This window comes from Chrysemys picta, chromosome 25 (assembly GCF_011386835.1).
Source record: "Chrysemys picta bellii isolate R12L10 chromosome 25, ASM1138683v2, whole genome shotgun sequence".
Lineage (NCBI taxonomy): Eukaryota > Metazoa > Chordata > Testudines > Emydidae > Chrysemys > Chrysemys picta.
In genome coordinates, this window is record NC_088815.1 from 2,535,384 (window position 1) to 2,552,325 (window position 16,942).

At 47.4% G+C, this 16,942-nt stretch overlaps 1 protein-coding gene across 1 annotated transcript in view; it reads right to left on the reverse strand.

Moving 5' to 3' along the window:
* The window catches only part of TIMM44 (translocase of inner mitochondrial membrane 44), a 61,796-nt gene that overhangs the window by 6,734 nt on the left and 38,120 nt on the right, over positions 1 to 16,942 (reverse strand). Inside the window, exon 12 of the mRNA XM_005283775.4 lies at positions 4,435 to 4,545. Within this exon, the coding sequence (XP_005283832.2) occupies positions 4,435 to 4,545 (111 nt within the window). The remainder of the gene's footprint in view (positions 1 to 4,434; positions 4,546 to 16,942) is intronic.

Sequence of the window (16,942 nt, forward strand, 5' to 3'; positions counted from 1 at the left end):
GCCAGCTCAGCTCACCGTCACCGCAGCTGTTGTGGGCAAGTCTACTGTGGGGGCTGCTGTGATCCAAGTAGCCAATGCAATCACTGACGTTCTGTTATCAAAGGTAGTGACTCTGGGAAATGTGCGGACCTTTTTAGATTTTAGGTGCATCATATTCTTGTCCTTTGTCACTGGTGAAGAAGTCTTGCAGCCGTACATTCCAGTCCAGTCAGCGCTGTAACACTCCATAGCACTTCTGTGGTTGACACATGTAACCGCTCCAGGGCTCTTGCTCTTTTGCCCTGGCACCTTGCCCTACCTGGACCTCCAAGCATTCGACACAGAAGCACCTGTAGCAGCTGGCATTGCTACACAGAAGCAGCTCCTTGCCTTCGCAGCAGACGATGCAGTAGGACTGCTAACCGTCGTCCTCCACCGCTTCCACTGCAACTCTCCTCTCCAGCAACGAGCTCGGGGGATCTGTTCTGGTCCTCCTGGGTGCTGCTGGCAGTAGACGGTGCAGTAGGACTGGTAATCGTCCTCGTTGGACATGTAGCTTGGCCGGGGGTTCTGGGAACGTCTTCCCTGCCTGGCTCCTAGCAACCTCCTGGGCATGGTGTACAGCTCTATCACTTCCCCTGCAACTCTGCTCTCCTGCTCCCCAGCAACGAGCTCGGGGGATCCGTTCATGAAACCTGGACAATAGTAAGGAGCAGTTCAACTACAGGCTGAGCAAGTGCAGAATGGTGGTTGAATGTGCCTTTGGACATTTAAAAGCTTGCTGGCGCTGTTGGTCAGACCTCAGTGCAAGCAACATTCCCATTGTTATTGCTGCTTGCTGTGTGCTCCATAATATCTGAGAGTGTAAGGGGGATACATTTATGGCGGGGTGGGAGCTTGAGGCAAATCGCCTGACTTCCGATTTTGAGCAGCCAGACACCAGGGCGATTAGAAGAGCACAGCAAGGCGTCCTGCGCATCAGAGAGGCTTTGAAAACCAATTTAATGACTGGCCAGGCTTCGGTGTGACACTTGCGTGTGTTTCTCCTTGATGCACACCCGCCCTTTTGTTGATTTTAATTCCCTGTAAGCCAACCACCCTCCCCACTTCGAAATAAAATAACTATTGTTTTGAAACCATGCATTCTTTATTCATTAAAAAAAAAAAAAAGATAACAGACAAGGTATTGTAGCCACACTAAAAATCAAACTGTTTGAATGACAGCCTTTGGGCCATCCTCTAGAGTGGAGTGGCTGGATTCCCGGAGCCTTCCCCCCCGGCATTCTGGGGCATCTGGGTGAGGAGGCTATGGAACATGGGGAGGAGGGTAGGCAGTTATACAGTGGATGCAGCGGGGGTCTGTGCTCTTGTTGGCTTTCCTGCAGCTCCAACAGACACTTCATCGTGTCAGTTTGCTCCCCCATTAGCCTCAGTATCGCGTCCTGCCTCTGCTCTTCGCGCTCACTTAATTCTTTCCTGGCCTCTGCCACTGAATGCCTCCATGCATTAAGCTGTGCCCTATGAATGCAGGAGGACTGCATGAGCTCAGAAAACATGTCATCGTGAGTGCATTTTTTTCGCCGTCTAAACTGCGATAACCTCAGGGACAGAGATGATAGGGGGAGCATAGAAACATTCTACTCTCTACAATTTTGGGGGAACTGCATGGTCACCTGTGCTACTGAGTTCGCCACTCTGACCAAAGAGGAAATGAAATTCAAAAGTTCCCAGGGTTTTTCCTGTGTACCTGGCTAATGCATCGGACTTCAAAGTGCTGTCCAGAGTGGTCACAATGGAGCCCTCTGGGATAGCTCCTGGAGGCCAATCCCATCAATTTGCATCCACACTACACCAAATTCGACCCAGCAAAGTCGATTTTAGCGCTACTCCCCTTGCTGGGGAGGAGTACAGAAGTCGATTTTAAGAGCCCTTTAGGTCGACGGAACGGGGTTGGTTGTGTGGATGCATTCATTTTTAAATCGACCTAATGCGGCTAAATTCGACCTAACCCCGTAGTGTAGACCAGGCCTATGTAAAGCAGCCACATTAAGAAGTGATTAGCTGATTAACTGAGGCATGTTGAGTAAGGCTGACCCTCTAACTTGGGATGGGGGTGTTGTCTTTCCCAAAAGGTTTTTAATATGCAATTTTTTTTTTTTTTTTTGCTCAGAAAGGTCCTACAACATTTCAGCCATGACGTGACAGGATGTATGTGATGGAAGTGAGATTGTTTGTTCAAAATCTACACCACGATGACAGTCCCCAGCAGGGAGATCCATAAAGGTAGCACCCCCTGCTCCTCTCTGCACTCAATCCTGGAAAGATAGTAACAGCCCTGCTTATTTCCAATTTGGCTTGAGCCACTGCTGGGACTTTCCACCCACTAAATTCCCGTTGTCTAGCAGCTGTCATTAGACTTTAAAGCAATGCAATCAAGCAGCATGCTGTGAGTGATTCTGTGTAATCCTCTAGGTGCCTTGCTGCCCATGGCACTCATCTCCTCGGAGATGAGAATTTCACAACCTTCTCTAAACCATAATCCCGTCCTTTGCTACTCCCCACTGCTGCCCAGGATCCCTGGGCCTTTCAAATGCACCAGCACAACGATCTCAGGCAGTGTACCTGCCACCCCCTGCATCTGACCAGGACAGAGCGCTGAGTGGCTGAGCCAGGCCAGGCACAGGAAGGGAGCAGGTGTACCAAGGGGCAGGGACCCACTGTGCTAGATGCAACTGGATGCTCTGCCCTTTCATTATTTGGTTCCATGATTTCACCTGGGATTGAAGTGCAACTTATTGAACCCAATCACCATTTCCCACTATAAAGACCCAAATCCCATTAGCTCTACACCAGCTCATTACACCTTCCTCATTCTGAGCACTTTTTAAGATGGCTGCTAAGGGTCCTACCATCAGATATCTTGTTTTTCCAAGTACTCCCCTCCAGTTTTTTCTGTTGGTGGATTTTTTTAAAATCAATTGCTCCATTTTCTAGACCTCCATTAACAGCAATGAAAGCATCTGAGTTCTGGGACATACAGGAAGTCTGGACATGCTTACAGGGCAAAGGTTTCATGTGTGCTTTGAGTGCAGGACTTGTTACTTCACACTGGTGATACGGAGACCCATTGTGAAGCACTGAACTTCATCTATTAGTAAGTGAGCACCCTAAAGAAAGCCCAGTTCTCCATCACAAAATGAACTTGTTCATTTATTTGACAAGCTTAGTTTTAATTAGTGATGTTCTAGCAAACATACTGAAGTAATGAGAGCTCAGTAATGCCAGACCTGTTGCTAGAGCACTATTTCATCTCTGCTCAGAAGCGGAGAGGGCATGTGTTTGTGGGGGTGAATTATGGATTAGTTAAATGCGCATTAGCCAGGCTCCATGGCAGATATGTGTGTTACACAGCGATGACTGGATTAAAAGTGAATGCACACAATCTCACTAGAACTGACTGCAAAGCACTTCATTTTTCACACACAGTACAGGGCATCTGTGATAAATGAAAGGGGGAGGGGGGCCTAGCTCCCTTTTATGGACCCAGACAGCCAGTTAACTATAAAATCCCTCTTAGTAGCTGTTCTCTACTTGCTTTACCTGTAAAGGGCTAAAAAGTATCACTGCTATGCATAGGTAAAAGGAAGTAAGTGGGGCACCTGGCCAAAAGAACCAATGGGAAGGTTAGAACTTTTTGAAATTGAAACAAGACTCCCCTTTTGTCTGTCTCTGGTTGTTCTCAGAGAGCAGAGACAGGGCTGAAACTATGCTGTAAAAAGCTTGGGGCCAGGTATGAAAAATCATCAGTATCATACCTAGAAACTACTCATTTGAAATCCCAGATATGTAAGCAGATCAGGAAATGTTTAGGAAGACGCGATCAGGTTTATCTCCTTTTATTTCTTTATGGCTTGTGGACACCTCTGTGCTAACCCCAGGTGCTTTTGTTTTGCTTGTAACCTTTAAGATGGACCTCAAGAACTATTCTTGATGCTTAATCATTGTATTTGCTCTTTTTAAATCTAGTAATAGCCTGAGTTTCCAGATGTATTTTCTTTCTTTTTGTTTTAATAAAATTTATCTTTTTTAAGAACAGGACTGGATTTTTGTGTCCTAAGAGGTTTGTGCACATGTTGTTTAATTAGCTGATAGCAACAGCTGATTTCCTTTGTTTTTCTTTCTCAGCTCTTCTCCAGCTGGGGGGGGGTGTGTGTGTGTGTCCTTGAGGGTACACCACAGGAAGGAATTCCCAAGTGTACCTTCCTGGGTTCTCAAAGGGGTTCTGCACTTGGGTGCTGGCAGCATCTACCCATCCAAGGTCAGAGAAAAGCTGTAACTTTAGGAGCTTAATACAAGCCTGGAGTGGCCAGTATTTATTGCTAGAATCATTGCGGGCCCCCACCTTCTGCACTCAAAGTGCTAGAGTGGGGAATCAGCCTTGACAGCATCACTTACCGGATCTCCTTCTACCACCTCTCCTTTCTGATTTTTAATCACCCAAACAAGTTGAGCCTGGAAAGTGATAATTAATACGGGTCCCTGCTCCATCATCTTCCCCACAAGAAGCTGTAACGAGAAAAATTTTCTATTAGAAAGTGGAGATGTCTTTCTGCATGTTAACATCAGGAGAATTTAAAATTACTACTATGACTTGCACAGTAAATCATTAGCCTGTAATCCCTTTCAAGGCTGATTCTGTCTACTATACTGAATTATACCAGTTGTGCTAGTACAATTGCTTGAGTCAATTGTACTAGCACACCGTTCCAAAATGTTTCCACATTGTAATCATGTTTTGAAATACTTATACTACACTTTCGGAAAAAATGGTCCCTTTTGGGCAGAAATTTTCTTATGTGCCTGAGGGCTGAATTTTTTGGAAAATGTGAACAAGAGCTATTCAGCTATTGCTGAGTTATGAGAGGATGATTAAAAAAAGTCCTGCTCTTAAAAAACAGCAGTATACTTTTCCCAGGGGAGTAACTCAAATCCAACTCCAACTTTGACACTTCCCACCTAGTAAGTAAATAGCCCGTAACAAGGTAAGTCCTAATGCACTGGGTAAAGGAACTTTTAAATGGAATAGAAACCATGAAGGCCATATATATATATATATAAAAGTTAAGGCAAGTTGCTGGAAGCCATTTCCCACCTGCGTGTGGCACAGAGGGCAGGCAAGTGACTCACTGTACATGTCCTTCCCCTTAAAACAGCCACTGGCTGACTTCACCCAGGAAAGAGGGCAGAGAACTCTGTCATGCTCTATGGAGTAACAACGTTAGAAAAGGAGTCTCTCTCAGGCTACATCTTCACTACAGGGGGGAGTCAATTTAAGATACGCAAATTCAGCTACGTGAATAGCATAGCTGAATTCGACGTATCGCAGCCGACTTACCCCGCTGTGAGGATGGCGGCAAAATCGACCTCTGCGGCTTCCCGTCGACGGCGCTTACTCTCACCTCCGCTAGTGGAGTAAGAACGTCGATTCGGGGATCGATTGTTGCGTCTAAATCGATCCCCGAGAGGTCGATTTCTACCCGCCGATTCAGGCGGGTAGTGTAGACCCAGCCTTATTCTGCCAAGACCAAGCTCAGCACTTCACCTGCCCGGCAAGTGAAGCTTTCCTAGTTGCACTTGAGCCTAAGAGTATGTCTACACTAGAAAGGTAAGTCAACCTATATTAGGTCAGCTTACAGCCACCACATTAATTCTGCCAGTGGGGTAGATCCACACGACCTTCCTTGGGTCAGTGGTGCACGTCCTTACCAAGAACGCTTCCACTGACCTAACAGGGACAGTGTGGGGAGCAGAGAGCCTGGTCTCAGCTATGCTGGCAGCTCCCTCCCAGGAGTCCAGCTGCCCCACAGGCTCCCGGGCTCCCAGAGGCCGCCCAGGGTTTCTCGCCTCTCCATTCCCCGCTGGAGCGGGGAGGAAGCCATCTGGGGCTTCTTGCCCCTGGAGAGCAGGCCCAGCTTTCTTGTCAATTTCACAGCAAGTGACAAGACACAGAACAGCCGATGTAAGTAAGCCTTACACCTCTCGTGGAGGTGGAGTTATGATGTCGGTGTAGTAGGGCACTTATATCTTCGGGAGGGAGGCTGTGGCGTACACCAGCCCTAAGTTTCTAGCACAGCAATAAATCATATTGCCACCTCTCCACCAGCTCAGCCAGGAAACCAGACTACTCAGTGATAAACATTCAGCTCTGAGCACTTTCATTCCATGTGTCTAAAGCCAGACGTTAGGGCCATGTGCCAGTTCAGGAATTCAATTGGATAGCCATTTTCTGCTAATGCAGACGGTGAGGTATAACTTTTCTGCCTTAACATAAGCCACAGTGCGTGCACTGAATTTCATTATATGTGTATGTAACATCTAAATTTTAATCATAATTCTGTACTAGTATGGCTTTTTGCATTTAATTTTTAGTGTTTTTAGCAAAAAAGAAAACTGTCTCCAGTCAGTTTGTTATGTTACATACTTCTAAGTCAACATTTTGAAACGTGAGTTCCTAAAGTTGCACATCTAAATCCATATTAAGGCACTTAAACAAGAGGTCTTCATTTGAGAGGTGCTAAGCACCAAAAAATCCCATTGAAGTCAAAGGAAGTTGTAGGTGCTCAGCATCTCTGAAAATTAGAATGTTTGTCTAGGTACCTCAAATATGTATTTAGATGTCTACGTTTGAAAGTGTTGGTCTTAAGTTTCACTCTTCTCATGTACATGAGAATTGCATATTCAAATACAGATGGAACATTACTTCACTATGCATGTATAAAACGCTATCTGGAGAATCATTTTGCACACACAATCCTGTTTTGGAAGTGACATGCTGCAGTTTGCTATTTTCATTCTAAATGTTCTTTCCCAACCATAGCAAAGATGCCATTCTGATTTAAAACACTGTCTGTACATGCCAACATAGAACTTTTCCAACAAAATAGTCTGTTTTCGAAGAGTAAAAAAGTATCAAAAGAATGTCTGACAATACCTTTCAGTTCAAAGGTCGCAGAAGAATTTTATTAAATATCCCCTTGCCTATTCACCTTTGGGCTAAGAACAAACAAAGACGACCCCAGGGTAATATTTCAAGAAAGTTGTGAATGGCTGAAAACAGACACATAAAGTGCCTCTTCAGCCAGAACTCCAGCCCTGCTACCGTGACATTGTTCTATTTAGGGATAGCTCAGTGGTTTGAGCATTGGCCTGCTAAACCCAGGGTTGTGAGTTCAATCCTTGAGGGGGCCACTTAGGGATCTGGGGCAAAAATCAGTACTTGGTCCTGCTAGTGAAGGCAGGGGGCTGGACACGATGACCCTTCAGGGTCCCTTCCAGTTCTATGAGACAGGTATATCTCCATAACAGAAGGGGGAGAAAAAAAATCTCAACTTTCCTCCCAGGAGTTATTATTCAGCACACCATGAAGTCATGTCTCTTGGACACAGACTTTAGACTGGACGTTCCTAAATTAAGTGAGATGTTTAGAATAAAGTGATAGTGTTTATTACTTCAATAAAGTTCATTTGATTAGAATGCATTGTTTATTGCTGGAGATAATCAAGGGAATTGCAGCTGTAATGGGCAGACTCCTGCTTGGTTGGCACTCTCATTTAATTCTTCATGTTACAGAAAGGGCAGGAAAGGTTTCCTATTATTTCAGAGGAGTTGGTGTAAGGGAAGGAGACAGTCTGGTATCCCAGGAGGCCCTCAGATTACTATGGCAATATGGTCCTTGGAAGGAGAGGGAGGGGTACAGTTCTTTTATAAGAATTGCCCCACCGACCAATGCAGTTATGGGAGTGATGATGATGATGTTTGGTTCACAGAAAAATATGCTCATTTGAAATCAAGTTAGAGGAACCCGAACATTCTTTCAAAGTACAATCTGCCATGTAGTACTATGGCATCAGTTTCCCACTGCTAGGTTACAACCAATGGCATTATGAGTACTAGAAAAAGGAACACCACGAGCTCCGTTTCTTCCTGTTTTGAAAAGGAATGTGGGGCACTGGCAGTTCGTGTAACATTGAGGTATTATGAGGGACGATAGTTTCCCACATGCAGCTCTGCCAATGAACTTCAACTGCTCCCCTGCTATTCCAGTCCTAGAATGCCACACAGCTCAAAGCCCAGGAGCCTCAAACCTTAGCTCCCTGTGCCGCTCCCATCATAGTCCTCTCAAGAGGTTATTGGCCATCACAAACTGCGCAGCAGTTCAGTGGTTCAAGAAACAGGAGGAAACTACCAAGTTCCTTCCACCAGCTGGCCTCTGTTGCTAGGGAAACTGACTTGCCTGAGGAGTTTTGGATACATCTGTGGTATTTCTAACTTCACATCTCAAACTGAACTGAAAAGAACTGCAGTTATTACCAGTCCTGTATATTGGCTGAGGCCTGGTTTACACTTAAAAGTTAGATCAACCTAACTACGTTGCTCAGAGCTGTGAAAAAATTTGCACCCTAAGCAACATGGGTAGGTTGCCCTTGCCCCTAGTGTAGACAGTCTCAAAATGGCTTTTCAAATTTTGGTCTTTTCAAATGGCTTTGCCCTGTCAAATATACTGCACGGTCAGTTACCTGCTACTGGGTCTCTGTAGCTTAAGTTGTCTTGTAGTGTGGACAGCCGGAGAGTTACAAGTATTACAGCAGCCGAGCCACAGCTACATGACTACAGAACTTGTAGAGTAGACGCGTCCTCTAGCAACAGACGGGGTTCTCCCTAGCGACGTGCACAATCCACCTCACTGAGGAGCAGTAGCTAGGGCAACAGAAGAATTTCACCCAGCTCCTCCAGTACTGAGCCCAATAACTTGTATCTGACCAACGTTTAACTTCCAGAAAGGCATTCTTATTTGAAGACCTCAGGCGATGGAAAAGCCATCATTTCTTTGGTAGTTTGTTCCAATGGTTAATCATCCTCAGAGTTAAACATTTGTACCCAATTTCTAATGTGAATTTGTCTGGTTTCAGCTCCCAGACATTGGTCCATGTTCTGCTTTTCTCTGTTACATTAAAGAGCCCTTTAGTAGCCAATATTTCCTCCCCATGCAGGTACTTATACAGTAACTCCTCACTTAAAGTCGTCCCAGTTAACGTTGTTTCATTGCTGATCAATTAGAGAACATGCTCGTTTAAAGTTGTATAATGTTCCCTTCTAACGTCGTTTGGCAGCCGCCTGCTTTGTCCACTGCTTGCAGGAAGAGCAGCCCGCTGGAGCTAGCTGGTGGGGGCTTGTAATCAGGGTGGACTGGCAGCCTATCAGCTCCCCGCTCCCCTTAGTTCCCTGTGCTGCAGCTGCCCAGCAGGCTAGCAATTGCCAGCATTGAGCTGTCCCTCCCCCACTGCCATGTGCTGCTCCTGCCCTCTGCCTTGGAGATGCTCCCAGAGACTCCTGCTTGCTGTACGGGGAGAGGGGGGAAGTGGGGGCTAATGTCAGGGTGTCCCCTTCCCTCCAGCTCCTGCACTCCGCTTATGCCATTTCCATAGAGCAAGGGGTACACACAACAGGGTTCAGGATGGAGGGAGCTTCCAGGCAGCAGCTGCAGTCTCAGCAAGCTGATCTAATTAACAAGGCAGTGTACTTAAGACTGGGGTCAGCTACTTAAAGGGGAAATGTGCATCTCTCGCTCTCAGACACACGGTGTGTGTCTCTGTCTGCTATGCTCTCTCCCCTCCCTCCATGCCTTGTAGAGTGACGTTACATTAACAACCAGTTAACCCTTGAGGACTCAGCCAAATGCTAGTTCATCATTTAGCAGTAAGGCATTCCCTGCGAAATATCCCACCCTCTGACTTCACCACCTCAACCCAGCTTCACAATCATCATCGCTGTGTACCAGTATTAAATTGTTTGTTTAAAACTTATACTGCGTGTGTACGTACACAGTAAGGTGTGTATATATATATATTACACACACACACACACACACTTACTTCCTTTTGTCTGGTGAAAAAAATTTCCCTGGAACCTAACCCCCTCATTTACATTAAATCTTATGGGGAAATTGGATTAGCTTAACATTGCTTTGCTTAAAGTCTCATTTTTCAGGAACATAACTACAACGTTAAGTGAGGAGTTACTGTACACTGTAATCAAGTCACTTCTCAATCTTCTTTTTGGTACGCTAAACAAATTTAGGGTTACCATACGTCCTCTTTTTCCCGGACATGTCCGGCTTTTCGGCAGTCAAACCCCCGTCCGGGGGGAATTGCCAAAAAGCCGAACATGTCTGGAAAAATGGCGGCTCTGTTTGAGAGCCGGGCTGCCTGAACGCTACCGGCTTCGGGCAGCCCCGTGCCTCCAGACCCTGCGCCCCCAGCCGGGCACTTCCCCTCCCGGGCTCCGGCGGCGCAGGGTCTGGAGGCACGGGGCTGCCCGAAGCCGGTAGCGTTCAGGCAGCCCGGCTCTTAAATAGAGCCGCGAGGGCTGGAGCCGCCGGGGCTGTGTGTAACTGACACAGTGTCAGTTACACAGAGCCCCAGCCGCTGGAGGCTCTGTTTAAGAGCCGGGCTGCCCGAGAGCTACCGGCTTCGGGCAGCCCCGTGCCTGGAGACCCTGCGTCGCCGGAGCCCGGGACGGGAAGTGCCCGGCTGGGGGCGCAGGGTCTGGAGGCATGGGGGCTGCCCGAAGCCGGTAGCGCTTGGGCAGCCCGGCTCTTAAACAGAGCGGTGGCGGCTGGAGCCTCCAGCCGCCGGGGCTCTGTGTAACTGACCCAGTGTCAGTTACACAGAGCCAAAGAGGAGAAAAGCCTCCAGCCTCCTGGGCTCTGTGTAACTGACACAGGGTCAGTTACACAGAGCCCCAGCCGCTGGAGGCTCTGTTTAAGAACCGGGCTGCCCGAGACCTACCGGCTTTGGACAGCCCCCTTGCCTCCGGACCCTGCGCCCCCAGCCGGGCACTTCCCCTCCCGGGCTCTGGCGGCGCAGGGTCCGGAGGCACGGGGGCTGCCCGAAGCCGGTAGCGCTGGGGCAGCCCGGCTCTTAAACAGAGCCTAAGAGGAGCAGAGCCTCCCGCTGCGGGGGCTCTGCTCCTCTTCGGCTCTGTGTAACTTATACAGTGTAAGTTACGCAGAGCCGCCGGAGCCCCGGAGGGGAAGTGCCCGGCTGGGGGCACAGGGGCTGCCCAAAGCCCGAGCGCTACCGGCTTCACGGTTTGCTGGGCAGCCTCCAGACCCTGCGCCCCCGGCTGGGCGCTTCCCCTCCCGGGCTCCAGCTGCGCTGGGGAAGCGCCGGCCGGGGGCGCAGGGTCTGGGGGCTGCCCGGGAAACCGTGATGCTGGTAGCACTGGGGCAGCCCTTTCCCCCTGGCTGGGAGTGGGAGGGAGGAGGGGGCGGAGTTAGGGTGGGGGAAGGGGCGGAGTTGGGGCGGGGCTAGGGGTGGGGGAAAGGGCGGGGCCATGGCCCGTGGAGGGTCCTCTTTTTTTATTTATGAGATACGGTAACCCTAAACAAATTGAGGTCTAAGTTTTCCCAATAAGGTATGTTCGCCAGTCCTCAAATCATTTGTTTTTTTTTCCTGTACCCTCTCCAATTTTTAACATCCTTTACGAACATGGACACTAAAACTGGACGCAATATTCCAGCACTGTTCTCATAATGCCGTATACATAGATAAGAAATGGTTACTGACTGTAACTGTGGTCCTTCGAGATCTGATGCAGGCATGTATTCCACTGGGGTGTGTGCACACCCAGTGTACAGGAGCTGGACAATATTGCCTAGTACTACCCATAAGGTGGTGGCGCTTGCGCCTCATGGCTGTAGCCCCTCTCCTGACTATATGAGGCAGCACCAGCGCAACATCCCTCAGTTTCTTCGCACCCAATGCCAGGAGCACAGACTCCAATGCAGAGTGGGCAGAGGGTGGGTTATGAACACGCGCCTGCATCACATCTCGAAGAACCAGTTACAGTAAGGGACCATTTCTTCCTCTTCGAGGAGATGCAGCTGACTCACAAGCAGCACCTGCAGGAAGCGGGACCCGGAGTCTACTTCAGTGGTTTTCAAACGTTCTGTAGCGGTGACCTTTTTCGCAGAGTAAGCCTCCGAGTGTGACCCCCCGCTTATACATTAAAAATAGGGGGAGGGTAATTTAATGGTGGCTGGGAGCTGTCAGCCCCACAGAGGTGATAGTTCAGGACCACCAGGTAACCGCCTTGCGACCCCAAGGGGTCATGATTCCCAGTTTGAGAACCCCATGTCTAACTTAACCAAGGACTGCTCCTCCAAAGTTCGCATCTGCTCTGGATGCCACGGTAATTGCATAATGGTTGGTAAACAGATGTGCAGATGACCAAGTGGCAGCCCTGCAAATATCCAGTACTGAAAGGTCATTTAAAATACCTTTGAGGGAGCATAGCTTGTGCTATTTCATATGCAGTCTTGATGCAGGAAGCTATCTACCAGGAGATCATCTGCGAAGAGACTGCTTGTCCCTTCATCCGGTCTGCAAACGACACGAACAGACGAGGCTAATCACAAAAGGGTTTAGTCCGGTCCAGGAAAAAGACAGACAGCACCTGACATCCAGCAAATGAAGCTGCTGGTCCTCCAGGGCTGAATGCGGCTTAGGATAGAACACAGGTAGATACACTGCCTGGTTCATATGAAACTAACACCACTTTAGATAAAAGCTTCAGGAGCAACCTCAAGGTCACCTTGTCTTTAGAGAATCGCGTATAAGGAGGCTCTGCCATCTAAACCAGCAACTCTCATACATTCCTTGCAGATGTTAGGGCCATCAGGAATGCAGTTTTTGACACAGAAGATGAAAAGATAATGATGCAAAAGACACAAACTGAGGTCCCGTCAGAGCCATTAAGACTGTACTGAGGTCCAACAAAGGAACTTGTTCTTTTACCGGCAGGTGGCGATGAAGGATTCCATTCAAGAATCTTGTTGTCATGGATTTGAAAATATCAGTCTCCCCTGAATGGGCAGATGAAATACCAAAATTGCAGTCAAGTGGCCTCTCAATGAACTGAGTGCAAGAGCTGAAGTCTGAAGATGCAACAAGTACTCCAAGATGTCCTGCCTCCCTGTCAACCTCGGATGAACCCTATCAGCAGACGACCACACCAAAAAACGTTTCCATTTGGCCAAACAGGCCAATCTAGTAGATGTTTCCTACTATTAAGTAACACCTGTTGAACAGCCTCAGAGTATTTTTCCTCCTCCTCATTTAACCATGGAGCAGCCATGCAGTGAGATGTAGAGAGCTGAGTGCAGGATACAAGATCTGACTGTGGTGCTGAGTCAGTAGGTGGAGATGAAGTGGGAGAGACATGGGATGCTGAATTGATAATGCCAGGTCAGAAAACCAACGCTGCTTCGGCCACACTGGAGCAATGAGGATGACCTTGGCATGGTCCAACTTGAGTTTGATGATTACCTGCAGGATGATTGGAATCAGAGGGAAAGCATACAAGATTGCAGATTCCCAACTTAGATGAAGGGCATTGGCCAGAGAGCCCGGACTAAAGCCCCGCTGAAAGCAAAAGAGACATTTCTTCTTGTCTCTCGTAGCGAACAGATTTATCATAGGAATGCTCCAAATTGTAAAGATGGACTGAAGGACACTGGACTTCAGAGACCACTTGTGAGTCAAGGAGAAATTGCTACTGAGGTGATCTGTGAATTGATTCCAGGCTGCAGGTAAGTGATCAGCCACAGTAGTAATGTTCTCGCTGATGCAAAACTGCCAGGTCGGATTGTTACCTGACACAGCACTTTCAAGTGTGTTCCTCCTTGTCTGTTCACATAATACGTCACAGTGGTATTGTCCATAATAATGTGATCCACTGATTCGATATCAAAAGGCAATATGCGTTGTAAATGGCTCAAAGCTGCAGAATGTTGATATACCTGTTCTGACCATAGACCCTGGACTCTGTGACCACAAATGCACTCCCCAGCCTAGCGAGGAGTCGGTGACAATGGTCCTGGTGAGCGGTGACTGAGCAAAGAGAATGCCCTGGCATACAGTGATGGATAGTCCAGAGCAATGTAAGGAGTCCAGGGATCAGTGGAGGGCACAGGATCAATCTGTCCACGGAGTGCTGGGTTGGACGAGAAATTGTCCTCAGCCACATTTGGAGAGGCAAAGATCGAACCTGGCAAATTAGGCCAGCTGCATGCAAGCAGCCATGTGATCCAACAGCCCCAGGCACATTCAAGCTGCAGGCTCAGAGTGCAGCTCCACACAGAGGACGAACTGCCTGAAAACAGTCTGAAGGCAGAAGCGCTCTCAAACTCTGGTCAGCGTATCTCAGCCGATTGCAAGGATGTCTTGGCCACCAAACAGGCCTTGACTATCAATGCTCAAAATTCCTCCCTGGAGGTTTCAGGTAACTGAAATAACTACAAATTTAGACATAGCTGTCAAATTAATAACCTTGTACTTGGACAGCAATGCCTGCTGGTTCACAATACACATATGCAGGGAAGAGAAAGTATAGATTTTCCAATGCATTAAATCCACCCTCTTGGACTCCCTGGCTTTGGATGCAGACTTACAGGGCCTATCATTCCCGGCAGTCACAACCAGGGAATCAGGGACAGGGAGAGAATAGAAACCTTCAAAACCCTGCACACGTACAAAATAGCGTTTCTCTGAACACTTTGCATCAGGCAGCACTGAAGCCAGAGTACTCCAAAGAACCTTTGCAAGCTCTAGGAGCGCATCGTTAATACAGAGGCCTACCCTCCCTGGGGCAGATGGCTAGAAGCTATCCAGTAGTTTGCAAGTATTCTTGTGCAGGAACTCTGACTGTACCGGGGAGCAGCTTGAAGGACCTCCTCCATCCTGTGTGTCAGCAATAGCACAGTGTCAGTCCATACTACTTTTAGACAAAGAGTAAGAATCTCCATGAGACCGGGAGAGGTCCTGATTGGCCTTATGAGACCTCTTCCACCAGCGCACTTGAGGAGTCAAACAACTTCTCCATCTCTTCAGAGAGATGCCAGTCCTGGAATGCAGACTGCATCAGTCACTGAGCGAGAGGGCGACCTCCAATCCGATGCGGGCCGTGGAGCCGAACCAGGCCTCACGGCTGCTCGAGGAGGTGCTGCTTCAGCTCGAAGGCCTCTAGCCACCTTTTAGTGAACAATTTACAAACTGAACACCGCTCCTTGGTGTGACCCTCACCCAAATAGAGCAAGCACATTGTTTGGGGGATCATTAATGGGGATCGCCTCCTTTCTTTCTCCGCCCCCGAAGATAGTCAGTGTCTGAACCTTGGTGAGGGCATCACCCAGAGCAACTAAGTAGGGTACTAACTATACAACTACATACAGAGAAAAATCTCAGTAACAGAAAAGGAATTGTGAGGAATTGTGTAGTGAAAACCACAGAGCTCTGATTCCAGCCACTGGTGGTGAGAAGAAAGTGAGGGGTGTTTTATTTTAATATGGTATACTAGTATTTTTTAATCAGAATATTGTGCGTACAAATCCTTTAAAAAGTAAGTATATTACATCTACACAGCTATCAAAAAAACTTCCGATTTCATTCTCTGAAGAGATTATAAGACCTATTTTCCATAAAACCATGTTGACTAGTACGAATTATACTGCTATCCTTTAATTCTTGATTCACTGAATCCCGTATCAGTTTCTCTATTTTGTCTGGGATTGATGTCAGGCTAACCAGCCTAAGGTTACTTGAGTCATCCTGCTTGTCCTTTTGAATATTGCCACAGCATTAGCACTCTTCCAGTCTTCTGGAAGTTCCCCAGTATCCCAAGATTTATTAAAAATTAACATCAGCGGGCAACAGATCTCCTCAGTCAGCTCTTTTAGGACTCTTGGTGCTGGTTATCTGGGCCTGCACCCTGGAGAGGTCAATCCATAAATATATTTAACCACTGATTCCATATCTGATACTACATCTAGTAAGAAAACGGCTTCACTCACAACCATAAACCTCCCTCCCCAACAAAAGTCTCTGGGAATTACAGTAATTTCTCTCAGGCAGGTTTTCCTGTACTGCATGAACCTGATCCACTGAAATGTTCACCAAGAATGATCATTCACAATGAGCACCAACATAGCCATCTGCACACATGCACTGGGTCAGTGATATTTGCCTTTATCTTTAGTCTTTCTAAATTGCCGGGGTATAGATTTATACCAAGGTGCCTTTTCAGGAATGGAACAAGCACTCCTGCAGTCTGTAACCAGGTTTTGATCACAATAGGAAAATATTCTTGCAATTCTGTCTCACTGGGCCAGTGGTTAAGCAGAAAAATGGCAAGTGTCAGAACAGAGCTCCCTCTGGGATGTTTCACACAGTGGAACTGCTAACAGAGCAGGATACTGCTGCTAAGAAGCAAACTCAATGATCCTCTCCCACAGCCTCTGTTGGTTGCTGTATTTCTCCATGGTTCTGCATCTTGATGTTAGCAAGATTAATGGCAAATCCTAGAGCAGCTGTGGAAGGGGTGAGTCACACCACCATGTGTGAAATACTTGCTGAAGAGAAGCAGAAAACCCCCTCTACATACACCCAGGGAATCACAAATACCCATGCATCATATAGCTATATTTTAGCTGTAAATAAAGCTGCAGCAATTTTACTGCATACAGCATTTTCTGAGAGAAATGGAAACCCCAAGGACAATAAGACAGCAGTGGTGTAAAACCTAGCATAATCCAGCAGCCTTAAACCATCCCCAAATCCAACAGAATTGTAAAAAAGGGAGCATGAGGAATGGAGTCTCTTCTAGGCAATTTAATAAACTATAAAGCAATGATACCGGGCCACATTCTGAGGTCTTTCATATGCAAACTACTAATGAAGTTCATGAGAGGTACAGTGGTGTGGTACTGATTCTCTTCCTTTTTGTCTGTTACGTCAATTTAGATCATAAACTCTTCAGGTAGGAACAGTTTCTTGCTAATGTGTATGTACAGCACCTAGCACAGTGGAGCACTGATTTCAGATGGAGCCTCTACATACTGCCATAA